The sequence below is a fragment of the Oncorhynchus gorbuscha genome, linkage group LG04, assembly GCF_021184085.1.
Source record: "Oncorhynchus gorbuscha isolate QuinsamMale2020 ecotype Even-year linkage group LG04, OgorEven_v1.0, whole genome shotgun sequence".
Classification (NCBI taxonomy): Eukaryota; Metazoa; Chordata; class Actinopteri; order Salmoniformes; family Salmonidae; genus Oncorhynchus; species Oncorhynchus gorbuscha.
In genome coordinates, this window is record NC_060176.1 from 72,839,389 (window position 1) to 72,854,642 (window position 15,254).

The 15,254-nt window shown below is 41.6% G+C and overlaps 1 protein-coding gene and 1 long non-coding RNA gene across 2 annotated transcripts; both read left to right on the forward strand.

The window, feature by feature from the left end:
• Nucleotides 1–84: 84 nt before the first annotated feature.
• On the forward strand, nucleotides 85–8,322 carry si:dkey-245n4.2. Its single transcript, XM_046345438.1, has 5 exons — nucleotides 85–220; nucleotides 1,598–2,146; nucleotides 6,408–6,533; nucleotides 6,874–6,964; nucleotides 7,487–8,322. The coding sequence occupies exons 1-5, from the start codon at nucleotides 172–174 to the stop codon at nucleotides 7,698–7,700; spliced, it is 1,029 nt and encodes a 342-aa protein (XP_046201394.1). The 5' UTR covers nucleotides 85–171; the 3' UTR covers nucleotides 7,701–8,322.
• Nucleotides 8,323–9,697: 1,375 nt separating this feature from the next.
• LOC124034605 lies at nucleotides 9,698–12,539 on the forward strand. Its single transcript, XR_006838603.1, has 3 exons — nucleotides 9,698–9,888; nucleotides 11,309–11,409; nucleotides 11,615–12,539. It is a non-coding gene; the product is annotated as an uncharacterized LOC124034605 (long non-coding RNA).
• Nucleotides 12,540–15,254: the final 2,715 nt, after the last annotated feature.

The window sequence follows — 15,254 nt, forward strand, 5'->3', positions numbered from 1 at the left end:
GTTTATGCCATTTAATGTTGTGGTTAGCCAGTGATGCATATACCGTTAACCAGTTCTGATTGGACGCATGAAGCTCTGTTCACACACCCCTCGCCCCTGTGGGGAACACATCTCGACTCCAACGCACATTTTTAGGCTGTTGCCACGGGAGACATTGCAAAACCACTTGTCATGGGGAACAGGTTTTGGGGTCCCTGCGTTTTCATACTCGTTTTCCACGGTAAGAACTTGTCAGAAAGTTGCTAGCTATCTGTATGTAGTTCATGGGGAAATGGGTTGTTTTTGTCCTTTATTTTTCTATACTAGAAAATATTATAAGCTACCTAGTTTTCTAGTTTATACTTAATAATATTATTTGTAGATAGCAAACGTAGCTTGTTTGCTAACGTTACAGTAGTGTGCATGCATCTACATTTGTTTTTAGCTAGCTCGCTACTATACAGTAGTTACTGTAGCAGCTCAAAAGTTAGCTTTACAAGTATAAAGTAATCAACAACAAAAAAAGTATCAAGAAATCTATTAAAAATAAGTTAAATTGCATTTTAGTGCGAGTAGGCTTGTAACGCAATAATTCAGCGTTTAGTTACTGTCTCGACTTCACAGAGTAACGTTACAGATGGTTCCGCCTCCATCTCTCGGTCTCAAGCCGCCCTCTACCGGCGTCCTAAAGTGATAAACCCACGTATTATTTTATTTAACAAAGCAAGTCAGTTAAGAATGAACTCTTATTTACAATGACGGCCTACACCGGACGACGCTGGGCAAATTGTGCGCCGCCTTATGGGACTCCCAATCACGGCTGGTTATGATACAGCCAAGAATCGAACCAGGACGTCTGTAGTGACGCCTCAAGCACTGAGAAGCAGTGCCTTAGACCGCTGCCCCGCTGGGACGCAATTCTGGACGAGGCTAATGACTTTTGTGTGAAAATTACAATTTAGTGCCTGGAAATACGATGCCATTGCTAAAATAGTCAAATATTTGGTAGGAAACCATTTTGCCAGCATCTTCATGTCGTTAAATGTACTTTAGACAGGTGGCAATGTTGTCATTAGCTAACAAATAGCTAGAATGAGAACGTTAGCTACTTAGCTAACATCTGGTGTCCTCCCTTCAATCTTAGCTAAAGTTATACTGGATCAAAAGTCAGTCTAGCGACATCAAAATGGTGACAAGGTTTTCCTATTAATTGTTTGCATCCCATTTAATGTCGTTGTATTTCCAAGCCACTGTAAATGCTCTTCTGATGAAGTCTTCATCAGTGCTCAATAATGATGCATTGAGTAGAATGCTCAGTTGGTCATCTGTACAAAACGAACGTTCAAAACAATATTGTGACGAAACATGCAACCAATGAATATCTACCAAACACAACATGGGGATAATCCCTCCACTGGCCAGGACATTGTTATTTAACCAGCTCATATTACAAAATGGTCTAGTTTATAACATGGCTGTAAACCAGAGCCTTTTAGCCCTGACCCTACACCTTATAGCCAACCTCATCCGACCTGGACACATTTGTTTGTCCAAGGTGCTTTTTTCCATTCATAGGCTAATGCACTGTAATGTTATATTATACTGTTTTCTCCCATAGAGGCGGCTGGCTTTAGCATCAGGAATGAGCTGCTGGGTAAGTGTGTGCAGGTCCTGGTCCAGGATGGGCATCCCGGGAGCAGGGTGGTGCTGGGGGAGTGCATCCCTGGTTCAGCGCTGCAGGAGTGGCAGTGGCTCCCTGAGCGCCTAGCCCTGAGCAGCTGGCTCACAGGAGAGTGTCTGAGTGGCCAGGAGCATGATCTGAGTGTCAGACTACACCACTGTGACCCGGGGAATGAGGAGGGAGCTGGGGCTGCAGGTGGCGAGGTGGGCAGGGAAGGCCAGGCATGGGCCTGCTCTAAGAAGGGCCACCTCACACTGCAAGGAAAGGGGCTTCACCTCAGCGCTCCTCACGTGTCCTCTAAGTTGACTAAGGTCTTCCTCTCCAAAGAGCGTAGACAGGCCAGCAAGTGGAGAACGCTGGGCAACCATACTGTCTGTGGGAATAGAGCCAGCCATCACCACCACCATCGCCACAGGTCCACACAAACTGCTGCTCTGCCCTCCTCAACAAGTACCCCTTCCAATACAAACAGCCAACCACAGTCGAGTAAGAAGAACCGTCCCATCATAGGGTCCCATCATAGAGAAGGGATGTGCCTTATGTCATCCTTCAGTAGCTTTCATTATAGAGCTCATTCATTTTCATCATACTGGGATATTTCAGTTCACTATTTCACACCATTTTCATCAGTCTTACATTTCCTCGCTGTCAAGGGCTGAATTACATTATCTTGGGTCATAGTCACTATTATTTCCATTGTCTCCTATGCAGTGCCTACCAAACAACGTCTAACAAGTTATTCTGTCAGTATTGGTTCTACCGATCTATCTTTTGCCATAGAATACAGTACCAGGCAAAAGTTTGGATACACTTAATCATTCCAGAGTTTTTCTTTATTTTTACAATTTTCTACATTGTAGAATGATAATGAAAACATCAAAACTATGAAATAACACATATGGAGTCATGTAGTTACCAAAAAGTGTTAAACAAATCTAAATATATTTTATATTTGAAATTCTTAAAAGTTTGCAACCTTTGCCTTGATGACAGCTTTGCACATTCTTGGCATTCTCTCAACCAGCTTCATGAGGTATTCACGTGGAATGCATTTCAATTAACATGTGTGCCTTGTTAAAAGTTAATTTGTGGAATTTATTTCCTTCTTAATGTGTTTGAGCCAATCAGTTGTGTTGTGACAAGGTATGAATGGTATACAGAATATAGCCCTATTTGGTAAAAGACCAAGTCCATATTATGGCAAGAACTGCTCAAATAAGCAAAGAGAAACGAAAGTCCATCATTACTTGAAGACATTAAGGTCAGTCAATCTGGAAAATTTAAATAACTTTAAAAGTTTCTTCAAGTACAGTCGCAAAAATCATCAAGCGCTATGATGGAACAGCTTCTCATGAGGACCACCACAGGAAAGGAAGACCGAGAATTTCCTCTGCTGCAGAGGATAAGTTCATTAGTGTTACCAGGCTCAGAAATTGCAGCACAAATAAATGTTTCACAGAGTTCAAGTAACAGACACATCTCAAGATCAACTGTTCAGAGGAGACTGCGTGAATCAGGCCTTCATGGTTAAGTTGCTGCAAATAAACCACTACTTAAGGACACCAATAATAAGAAGAGACTTGCTTGGGCCAAGAAACACAAGAAATGGACATTAGACTGGTGGAAATCTGTAATTTGGTCTGATAAGTAGATGATGGATGATCTCCGCATGTATGGGTCCCACCGTGAAGCATGGAAGAGGTGGTGTGGGGGTGCTTTGCTGGTGCCACTGTCAAAGATTTATTTGGAATTCAAGGCACACTGAACCAGCATGGCTACCACAGCATTCTGCAGCGATACACCATCCCATCTGGTTTGCGCTTAATGGGGCTATCATTTGTTTTTCAACAGGACAATGACCCAATACACCTCCAGGCTGTGTAAGGGCTATTTGGTCAAGAAGAAGAGTGATGTTGTGCTGCATCAGAGACCTGGCCTCCACAATCAACCAACCTCAACCCAATTGAGATGGTTTGGAATGAGTTGGACCACAGAGTGAAGGAAAAGCAGCCAACAAGTGCTCAGCGTATGTGGGAATTCCTTCAAGACAGTTTGAAAAGCATTCCAAGTGAAGCTGGTTGAGAGAATGCCAAGACTGTGCAAAGATGTCATCAAGGCAAAGGGCGACTACTCTCAAATATAAAATTATTTTGATTTGTTTAACACTTTTTCTGGTTACTACATGATTCCATATGTGTTACAGTGGGGCAAAAAAGTATTTAGTCAGCCACCAATTGTGCAAGTTCTCCCACTTAAAAAGATAAGAGAGGCCTGTAATGAATTTTTTTATGAATTTATTTGCAAATTATGGTGGAAAATAAGTATTTGGTCAATAACAAAAGTTTATCTCAATACTTTGTTATATACCCTTTGTTGGCAATGACATAGGTCAAATGTTTTCTGTAAATCTTCACAAGGTTTTCACACACTGTTGCTGGTATTTTGGCCCATTCCTCCATGCAGATCTCCTCTAGAGCAATGATGTTTTGGGGCTGTTGCTGGGCAACACGGACTTTCAACTCCCTCCAAATATTTTCTATGGGGTTGAGATCTGGAGACTGGCTAGGCCACTCCAGGACCTTGAAATGCTTCTTACGAAGCCACTCCTTCGTTGCCCGGGCGGTGTGTTTGGGATTATTGTCATGCTGAAAGACCCAGCCACGTTTCATCTTCAATGCCCTTGCTGATGGAAGGAGGTTTTCACTCAAAATCTCACGATACATGGCCCCATTCATTCTTTCCTTTACACGGATCAGTCGTCCTGGTCCCTTTGCAGAAAAACAGCCCCAAAGCATGATGTTTCCACCCCCATGCCTCACAGTAGGTATGGTGTTCTTTGGATGCAACTCAGCATTCTTTGTCCTCCAAACACGACGAGTTGAATTTTTACAAAAAAATGTTATATTTTGGTTTCATCTGACCATATGACATTCTCCCAATCTTCTTCTGGATCATCCAAATGCTCTCTACCAAACTTCAGATGGGCCTGGACATGTACTGGCTTAAGCAGGGGGACACGTCTGGCACTGCAGGATTTGAGTCCCTGGCGGCGTAGTGTGTTACTGATGGTAGGCTTTGTTACTTTGGTACCAGCTCTCTGCAGATCATTCACTAGGTCCCCCCGTGTGGTTCTGGGATTTTTGCTCACCGTTCTTGTGATCATTTTGACCCCACGGGGTGAGATCTTGCGTGGAGCCCCAGATCGAGGGAGATTATCAGTGGTCTTGTATGTCTTCCATTTCCTAATAATTGCTCCCACAGTTGATTTCTTCAAACCAAGCTGCTTACCTATTGCAGATTCAGTCTTCCCAGCCTACAATTTTGTTTCTGGTGTCCTTTGACAGCTCTTTAGTCTTGGCCATAGTGGAGATTGGAGTGTGACTGTTTGAGGTTGTGGACAGGTGTCTTTTATACTGATAACAAGTTCAAACAGGTGCCATTAATACAGGTAATGAGTGGAGGACAGAGCAGGTTAGTTACAGGTCTGTGAGAGCCAGAAATCTTGCTTGTTTGTAGGAGACCAAATACTTATTTTCCACCATAATTTGCAAATAAAATCATAAAAAATCCTACAATGTGATTTTCTGGAGAAAAAAATCTCATTTTGTCTGTCATAGTTGAAGTGTACCTATGATGAAAATTACAGGCCTCTCATCTTTTTAAGTGGGAGAACTTGCACAATTGGTGGCTGACTAAACACTTTTTTGCCTCACTGTATTTTGTAGTTTTGATGTCTTCACTTTTATTCTACAATGTAGAAAATAGTACAAATAAAGAAAACCCCTTGAATGAGTACTGTAGGTATGTCCAAACTATTTTATTTGAATTTTACCCCTTTTTTCTCACCAATTTCGTGGTATCCAATTGTTTTAGTAGCTACTATCTTGTCTCATCGCTACAACTCCCGTACGGGCTCGGGAGAGACGAAGGTTGAAAGCCATGCGTCCTCCGATACACAACCCAACTAAGCCGCACTGCTTCTTAACACAGCGCGCATCCAACCCGGAAGCCAGCCGCACTAATGTGTCGGAGGAAACACCGTGCACCTGGCAACCTTGGTTAGCGCGCACTGCGCCCGGCCCACCACAGGAGTCGCTGGTGCGCGATGAGACAAGGATATCCCTACCGGCCAAGACCTCCCTAACCCGGACGACGCTAGGCCAATTGTGCGTCGCCCCACGGACCTCCCGGTCGCGGCCGGTTACGACAGAGCCTGGGAGCGAACCCAGGGTCTCTGGTGGCACAGCTGGCGCTGTGTGTGTCCAAACTTTTGATTGGTACTGTACATTGTAACAAAAAAAATGTATCTGATTTGAGAATACCTTGGTTTGGTCAGTGTTTTAGGCTTAACAGTGGGTGATCCAAATGGCATCTCAGCGAGGTCTTATACCACTAGTTTAATCAGGGATTGCATTTCTACTATCCTTGCTAGCTAAATCTCATTCAGCTAAATTCCCTACATTCAATAGGGTCCTAATGTGGGCTGGTTGCCAGCAAGTCCAAAACTCTTCACTTGGGGCTCCTCCCTACGCCAGTCCTATGGGGCACTAGTTTAAACTTTATGTGTATGTCTTTTGATTCAATTCAATCTGGTCCTCAGTTAAGTATTTTGGTCTGGCTTTGGTGAGATGGCATACTAATTGATGAACAGATGAATAAAACAAAGGGGCTATGGCTTTGAGATAATAACTAGGGTATTACTCCTGTGTTATTACACTCTAATGCTGATGTGATGTCCCCCCTCCAGTTTCCGGGGATGATGTTGTTTCCCCTAACACCACTGGAATGGACCTTGGGACAGAGCACTCTCATCTGGTTGAAAGCACCATGGGCCCTGAGGGCCCCTCAATGACATTCTTCAACGCTGAGTATGGTGAGTTGGGAAACCTATTGCCGGAGGGGTGTGGAAGAAAGACTATGACTGCCTTCAAAACAAACCCAGGGTCAAAACACATCTCTCTGCCCCGATGGGCTCTGGGGCCTTCTACTCTGTGCCTTGTCTACCACATGGTGGCGTTAGAGGAGAGGAAAACTTACATAGGAATCTGTAGAGTGGGTGTATTAATGTCCAAGCCCACTCAGATAATTCCAGTTTCTACAGACCTTTTATATGACGTTCTAAAGGTTTGCCAGAGTTTGAAAGTGGAAAGTGTTTGTTTACTCTGAACTGTCGATTATGGGAGTTTCTCCATCTCTCTTTGTGTGTGTTACAGGGTTTGGCTGGAAAGTGACCATGCTGGTGCTGAGCTCCCTGGCTCTGGTGCTGGGGACTGTCATGCTCTTACTCAACATTCACCACAACAGGTGGGTGCTTATAGTTCTCCTATTTCACACATGCACAAGTATCTATTAATACACGTATTAATTTGATTTTTTAAATTTGTTTTGCATATCCCACCCCCCCTGAGAGAAGTAAGGTTAAGTGCCTTGCTTAAGGGCAAATTGCAAGAATTCTTTTCACCATGTCGACCCGGGGCATTTGAACCAGCGACCTTTCGGTTACTGTACCAACGTTCTAACTGCTAGGCTAACCTGCACACTGCTGTCTTCCCACTGTACCACTATTGGTCTGCTGACAAGGGGCCTAAGGGGAAATACAGCTTCCCAGTAGTACCATAAACATACATTTTGGATCCAGTATTATGCCTACTACATTCAAGAATTATCAAATTTCCCCACTGAATCTGGATTATGCTCCAAAGATCCTGTGGTTAGGAAGATTTTGTTCTCAAATACAACCCAGAACTACAACTTCATCACATACTACAGTAACCACAACTGCCCACACAGTTGCAGGACTACAAATTAATGATTTCCCTCTCCCAGGAAGAAGAAAGTAGTGTGTGTGCTGAAGTCGTACACTCCTACAGGGCTTGTGAGTCAGCCGGGGTCCCCTGTGCTCAGCGAGAGAGCCCCCCTCACTCAGCACCCCATGCGGCCGGCACACTCTCCCTCGCTACAGCGGGGAGAGATCTTGATCAAGTGGAAGGACGGTACCGTCACCCCGCTGTTCGACAACAACAGTTACCTGACTGACTGAAGGACGTGTGTGTGTGTGTGTCTTTGTACTTGTAGAGAGAAAGAGAAGCAAAGGGAATCTGAAAATCTATTTAAGAATCTGAGAGTTGAACACAATGCATTTCGATATAAAATTTTACAAGTGTGCTGATGTGAGTCAGCATAACGGTTATGTTACACATTTAACACAGGAACGTTCGGAAAAATATGCACATCCATCTTATCAGGTGCAGAGCAAAAGAAACTATCAAAGAAAATATGTATGTCTGCAACTCTGGTATGCTCCCATGGTGATTTAATCAGACAACGGTTAGATCCGAGTTGGATCTTTGTCAGGTCACATTTTCAACCCACACATTTCATGGAATGTCTGGAAATCCCTCACTTCCCTTAGAAGTATCTGGCCTAACTGAGATGAAAGGTAGCAATGAAGTCCTGCCAGTAGATATAGCTGGACCTGGTTGAAGGACCGTTGTGGAATATTCCAAACCCCTGATGAACTAGACAAACAGGCTTTCCCCCTAACTAAGTACTCGTCAAAAGTTTGGACACACCTACTCATTCAAGGGTTTGTCTTTATTTTTTTTTACAATTTTCTACATTGTATAATAATAATGAAGACATCAAAACTATGAAATAACACATGGAATCATGTAGTAATGAAAAAAGTGTTAAACAAATTCAAATACATTTTATATTTGAGATTCTTCAAAGTAGCCACCCTTTGCGTTGATGACAGCATTGCAGATTCTTGGCATTCTCTCAACCGGCTTCACCTGGAATGCTTTTCCAACAGTCTTGAAGGAGTTCCCACATATGCTGAGCACTTGTTGGCTGCTTTTCCTTCACTCTGCGGTCCAACTCTTCCCAAACCATCTCAATTGGGTTGATGTCGGGGGATTGTGGAGGCCAGGTCATCTGATGCAGCACTCCATCACTCTCCTTCTTGGTCAAATTGCCCTTACACAGCCTGGAGGTATGTTGGGTCATTGTCCTGTTGAAAAACACATGATAGTCCCACTAAGCGCAAACCAGATGGGATGTCGTATCGCTGCAGAATGTTGTGGTAGCCATGCTGGTTATGTGTGCCTTGAATTCTACATAGATCACAGACAGTGTCCCCAGCAAAGCACCCCGACACCATCACACCTCCTCCATGCGTCACGGTAGGAACCACACATGCAGAGATCATTCGTTCACCTACTCTGCTTCTCACAAAGAAACGGCGGTTGGAACCAAACATCTCAAATTGGGACTCTTCAGACCAAAGGACAGATTTCCACCTGTCTCATGTCCATTGCTTGTGTTTCTTGGCCCAAGCAATTCTCTTCTTATTTGTAGTAGTGGTTTCTTTGCAGCAATTTGACCATGAAGGCCTGATTAATGCAGTCTCCTCTGAACAGTTGATGTTGAGGTGTATCTGTTACTTGAACTCTGTGAAGCATTTATTTGGGCTGCGAAATCTAATCAACTTGTCCTCTGCAGTAGAGGTAACTCTGGGTCTTTCTTTCCTTTGGCGGTCCTTATGAGAGCTTCATCTTAGCTGGATTATTCAATCTGGTCCTCAGTTAAGTATTTTGGTCTGGCTTTGGTGAGATGGCATACTAATTGATGAACAGATGAATAAAACAAAGGGGCTATGGCTTTGAGATAATAACTAGGGTATTACTCCTGTGTTATTACACTCTAATGCTGATGTGATGTCCCCCCTCCAGTTTCCGGGGATGATGTTGTTGCCATAATATGGACAAAGCCCTATTTGGTAAAAGACCATCTTCTGTATACCACCCCTACCTTGTCACAACACAACTGATTGGCTCAAACGCATTAAGAAGGAAAGAAATTCCACAAATTAACTTTTAATAAGGAACACCTGTTAATTGAAATATATTCCACGTGACTACCTCATAAAGCTGGTTGAGATAATGCCAAGAATGTGCAAAGCTGTCACCAAGGCAAAGGTTGGAAACTTTGAAGAATCTCAAATATAAAATATATTTAGATTTGTTTAATACTTTTTTTGGTTACTACATGATTCCAAATGTGTTATTTCATAGTTTTGATCTCTTCACTATTATTCTACAATGTAGAAAATAGTAAATTAATGAGTAGGTGTGTCCAAACTTTTGACTGGTACTGTATGTCCATGTGCTTCCATCAAGTGTGAGAAAGCAGTGGATTGTACATACTGTAGTCGTAACATGTTCAAGGTGAGTCCTGAGGTATTTGTAGCATTGCTATGATATCAATTGCTAGTGTTTTGAGGTGTCAACAATGTTGTCAATCTAATATAGCCAAATGAGAATAGAAGAGAATAATCATAGTTTTTGCAATGCTAACAGTATATTTTCAGAGCTAGTATAATGACAGCTTTTGTATGGAAGATATGATGTGAAACATGGAAAAGTAACAAAATATTTTTGTGGCTGAATTATGGATATTGTACTTGCTCACTAATATAGGAAGTGTTGACAGCTACTGTGCAACGTTCTGATATTTTGATGCATAGAGCCTTACTGACATGGGGATTTTGGGTCCGATACTGATTTTGATCTTTTAAGGGACACATCTAACCGATACTGATATCTGCTGATATACTGTTTTACAGTGGGGAAATTAAAAAAGTCCCAAGAAATATGTTTCAAATGTTGATTTCTTAAATTGTGACAGTAATGACATCATGAGCCAGCATCATACCACCCTGCATCCCACTGCTGGCTTGCCTCTGAAACAAAGGGTGTTTTCACACTAGATCCCTTTAAGTGAATTTTTGAAGAACTAAGTGCAGTTCGCTTAATTGTTTTGTTCAGTGTGAACACTCCAAAGGAACTCAGACCCCTCAAAAGCATAACAGTGGGAAGTAGTTGTGCTGCAACTCCCCCTAAAAAAAATAAGAAATCCTAAATTTATATATACGTTTCTATCACAAAAGTGGTGCACTAGGCCTTTATTACTCCTCTGTTAGTGGACTGATATAGCTGTCTGTGGCGCAAGCTGCAACCAAATCCACATCGAAATGTGAGTTATAGATCTGTCATTCTCATTGAAAGCAAGTCTAAGAGGCGGTAGATCTGTTGTGTGTGTGTTATTTCTATGCTTCCCGTTCTTAGGTTTTGGTTTTGTACACCAGCTGAAAATACAATATTTTTGGTTATGAGAAAATATATTTCACAGCGGTTTTATATGGTGCAATTATTCTCTACACTAGCTTGTTTTGTCACATAAACTGAAATGAAGAGAACTATTACAATTTTAGCAACCAGGAAATGGGGAGCAATTTCTGCGTAAATTTAGGGTTAGGTTCAATGGCCTATATAAACCCTGGATTTCTGATGCGATGTATTGTCCATTGAGGCTTTGCAGCCTCCGGTCGGCCACATTGGCACTACCCAGTAGGAGCAGTCCTCCGTAGGAATGAATGGAATTCTATAGTATTTCAATTAAATGTTTCAAGGACAAAATTACATGTACTTAAGTATTTTTTGTTGTAGTGGGGACGGTAACATTAGTACTATCAAAAAATATATACTTTAAAGAAAATGCTTTTATATATATATATTATAAATGTTTAGCTCACAATATAATAAATGTCAAAAATGTGTGTAGACTTTAATTAATGCATTTCTATAGCTTCCAAAATCTTTTTTTAAATTGAGGAGTACCGAGATGACTGCGCAGTAGCTTCAATACAGCGCCCCCTGTCAGTCATACAGGATTTATGCACATTATTGGTAAGGATATGGTTTTCCCAAGGATCCCGGATAACATTAACCACAAAATGAATGCTAGCTCTTAAAGGGGCAGTAGCCTACATTGTGTACTATTTTCAAATACAGCAATATTGAATCTGCTGCAGTATTATTCTGCTATTCTGTTACCGATCTATAATATTTACATGTTAATATGATCTTTTGATTACAAATGTCTCATCTTTAGGCCTCCTGAGGTCTAAGGCACTGCATCGCTGTGCTGAGGCTTCACTACAGACTCGGATCAAATCTAAGCTCTGTCACACCTGGCCGTGACCGGGAGACCCATGAGGCGGCGCCGGGATGTCCTTCTCTCATCGTGCTCTAGCGACTCCTTTGGCGGGCCAGGCACCTGGAAGCTGACTTCGGTTGGACGGTGTTTCCACCGACACATTGGTGTGGCTGGCTTCTGGGCTAAGCAAGCAATGGGTCAAGCAGTGTGGCTTGGCAGGGTCATGTTTCGGAGGACACATGGCTCTCGATCTTTGTCTCTCCCGAGTCCGTAGTAGAGTTGCAGCGATGAGACAAGACTGTAACTACCAATTGGATGCCACAAAAAAAAGTGTTAAAAGTAACAAATGTATTTCTAATTTTTTTAAAGGTGCTACACCTAGAATTTCTCCCCCATGTGGAAGCTAGGTGAATTGCAAGAGCACTAGACTGCATTCAAAATAAATCTCCCCCGCAAACCATTTCCATCATAGCCACCTAATCATCCCCAGCTTCCAATTTGCTTATCCACCCCTCTCCTCCCCCTGTAGCTGTCCCCCAGTCAACTTACCTGGTAAAATAAGGATTGAATGAGAATGGCCGCAATAAACATGAAATACATTTTTTCATCATATGTATCGAATATCGATGGAATTATCAGCCGATGTCAATATACCGGTAAAAATCAATATACCAATAACGGCCGACAATATCGGTGAATATATATATATATATATTAGTCATGTTCTAGAGTAAATTCATTTGGGTGGTCAAACTTATTACAGTGCCAGTCAAAAGTTTGGACACACCTACTCATTTAAGGGTTTTTCTTTATTTTGACTATTTTATACATTGTAGAATAATAGTGACGACGTCAATACTATGAAATAACACATCAGGAATGATGTAGTAACCAAAAAAGCGTTAAACAAATCTAAATATATTTGAGATTCTGTAATGTAGCCACCCTTTGCCTTGATGACAGCTTTGCACACTCTTGGAATTCTCTCAACAATTTATTTCCTTTTTAATGCATTTGAGCCAATCAGTTGTGTTGTGACAAGGTAGTGGTGGTATACAGAAGATAGCCCTATTTGATAAAAGACCAAGTACATATTATGGCAAGAACAGCTCAAATAGCAAAGAGAAATCACAGTTCATCATTACTTTAAGACATGAAGGTCAGTCAATCTGGAACATTTCAAGAACTTTGCTGATGACATTTATTTAGAGTTCAAGGCACACTTAATCAGCAAATTATTAATATATTAATATATATTCATGATTATTGGCATCATAACAATGATAGTCAGAGGAGTTGGATTGCAAGTTCCAACAGAATCCTACTCACAATAGCCATGTTTTTCCCTGGGCGGCATAGAAAAGTTTGAGAATTTGGAACTAGACGTTTGTATACTTTTTTTAGGGCGTTACAGCATGTCATCACACCCACATGTGGTGAGAGCCTGCCATAACCTATATTTACAGTACCAGTCAAAAGTTTGGACACACCTACTCATTCAAGGGTTTTTCTTGATTTTTACTATTTTCTACATTGTAGAATAATAGAGAAGACATCAAAACTATGAAATAATGCATATGAAATCATGTAGTAACCAAAAAAGTTTATTTTAAATTTGAGATTCTTCAAAGTAGCCACCCTTTGCCTTGATGACAGCTTTGCACACTCTTGGCATTATCTCAACCAGCTTCATCTGGAATTATTTTACGACAGTCTTGAAGGAGTTCTGAGCACTTGTTGGCTGCTTTTCCTTCACTCTGAGGTCCAACTCAACCCAAACCATCTCATTTGGGTTGAGGTCAGGTGATTGTGGAGGCCAGGCCATCTGATGCAGCATTCCATCACTCTCCTTCTTGGTTAAATAGCCCTTACACAGTCTGGAGGTGTGTTGGGTCATTGTCCTGTTGAAAAACAAATGACGGTCCCACTAAGCTATATCGCTGCAGAATGCAGTGGTAGGGTGGGTGCTTACATTTGTCCTGTTTCACAGCATGTGATCCCAACTCCCTGAGACATCCTCGGAGAGTGGGGTCATTGGCCTCCCATTATCAACAGTGACCCTGGTGAGCACATTGACAGATTTTTCACCTTGTCGCCTCTGGGATTTGAACGATCAACACGACCACTGCTCTAACCACTCGGCTATCTAACCTGGTATTGATAGCAGCCACACATTTTTTCACAATTTCATGACATAAATCGTATCTATTTTCTATCTATTATCAATCTAAACTATTTTTCCTGACAGTTTTTTCCTGAGGCGGCAGGCATAGGTGCTAATGGTATAGAAACTCTTGAGTACAAGCATCAATCATACCTAGGAACACTACATGATTGAACATGCATGAAAACACCCAAACCCAAATACAGATTCCTTAGAAACACAACATGAATACAAACATGCACGCACAGTCAAATAATAACACCTGGGTTTTACAGGGATAACACTGCAGCTGAGCAGCCACTCCTTCATGACTCTGCTACTTCACAGCTTTCTTCTCTTGCCTGAGGCACATGCAAATGTGGAACCAGACTAGGTGTGTGAGAGGTTTTGCTGAGAAAGTGATTTCCGGCTATCCTCTGGTAAACCTTGTGTTTGAGCCTCCTAAACGTAATAATAAAGTTTAAACATTTTGTTATCCTATTTATCGAATATCAGCGGAATTATCGGCAGATATCAATATATCGCTGTAAGGCCAATATCGGCCGATAATATCAGTGTAACGATATATCAGTTGGGCTCTATTAATGGACTTTATTTTTCAGAATTTTAATTACGGACTGTACTGTAACAGTTCTTATGACATTCCCTTACACATACTGTATTAAAAAAAGAAGTGGATTACATATGTAAATATTATAAGACACTTTTTTTAGGTGATAACCTGAGGAGTTAATATATGTTCAACAACAATACAAGGTCTGTGGAGTTGACTTGTTGGTGTTTTGTGGATGATTGGCACGAAAGTGGTAATTACATAGCCTGGGTGCCAGTCTGTAATACACTAGCTTTTGTGTCAGTCTGTTTTTGCTCTCTTGCAAACTCCTTATGGAATCATCATGACAAACAATGACAAGGAAGTAGAGAAAAGCTCAAACAGCTATTAATAACAGTTCCTACTAGAGGTGGCACCACAGGTCCCCAGAGTGTTATGAGAGAAAAATATTCTGGGGCCCATAGTTTTACCTAATCTGGTAACCTAACCAGGTGAAACTCCGGATCTTATATGGTATGATGTGATTAATCTTTTTAAAAAGGTTGAATATGGGTTTAGATAGGACCAGAGTTTTTCTAATCAGGTTACATTGTTTGTTTTTTTTAACTGCTCTTGGGGAAGATGAAAACCCTGTTAAACCGCAGCAATCTTGTACTTGTTCATGTGAATTATGTTTTAAAGAAAGGACTAGGGAGATTCTTATACACAGAGAAAGCATGATTGGACACTGAAACTCACAGGGCTTGCTTTGTGCAGGTTAGCATCGTGTAGTCCTGCCCTATGCTACTGTAGACCTAATAAAACGTGAAATCAGTCTATGTCAGCTACTGTGTTCACTTTTTCCTTCCAGTTGATCATTTTGGATATAAAAAGTCTAG

Bases quoted from the DNA above. Each gene is read 5' to 3' on its own strand.
- si:dkey-245n4.2 (XM_046345438.1), top strand. From the start codon at position 172: ATGGGGAACAGGTTTTGGGGTCCCTGCGTTTTCATACTCGTTTTCCAC. The intron at 6,534-6,873 runs GTGAGTTGGGAA...TGTGTGTTACAG, and splicing joins ATTCTTCAACGCTGAGTATG to GGTTTGGCTGGAAAGTGACC. The intron at 6,965-7,486 runs GTGGGTGCTTAT...TCCCTCTCCCAG, and splicing joins CTCAACATTCACCACAACAG to GAAGAAGAAAGTAGTGTGTG.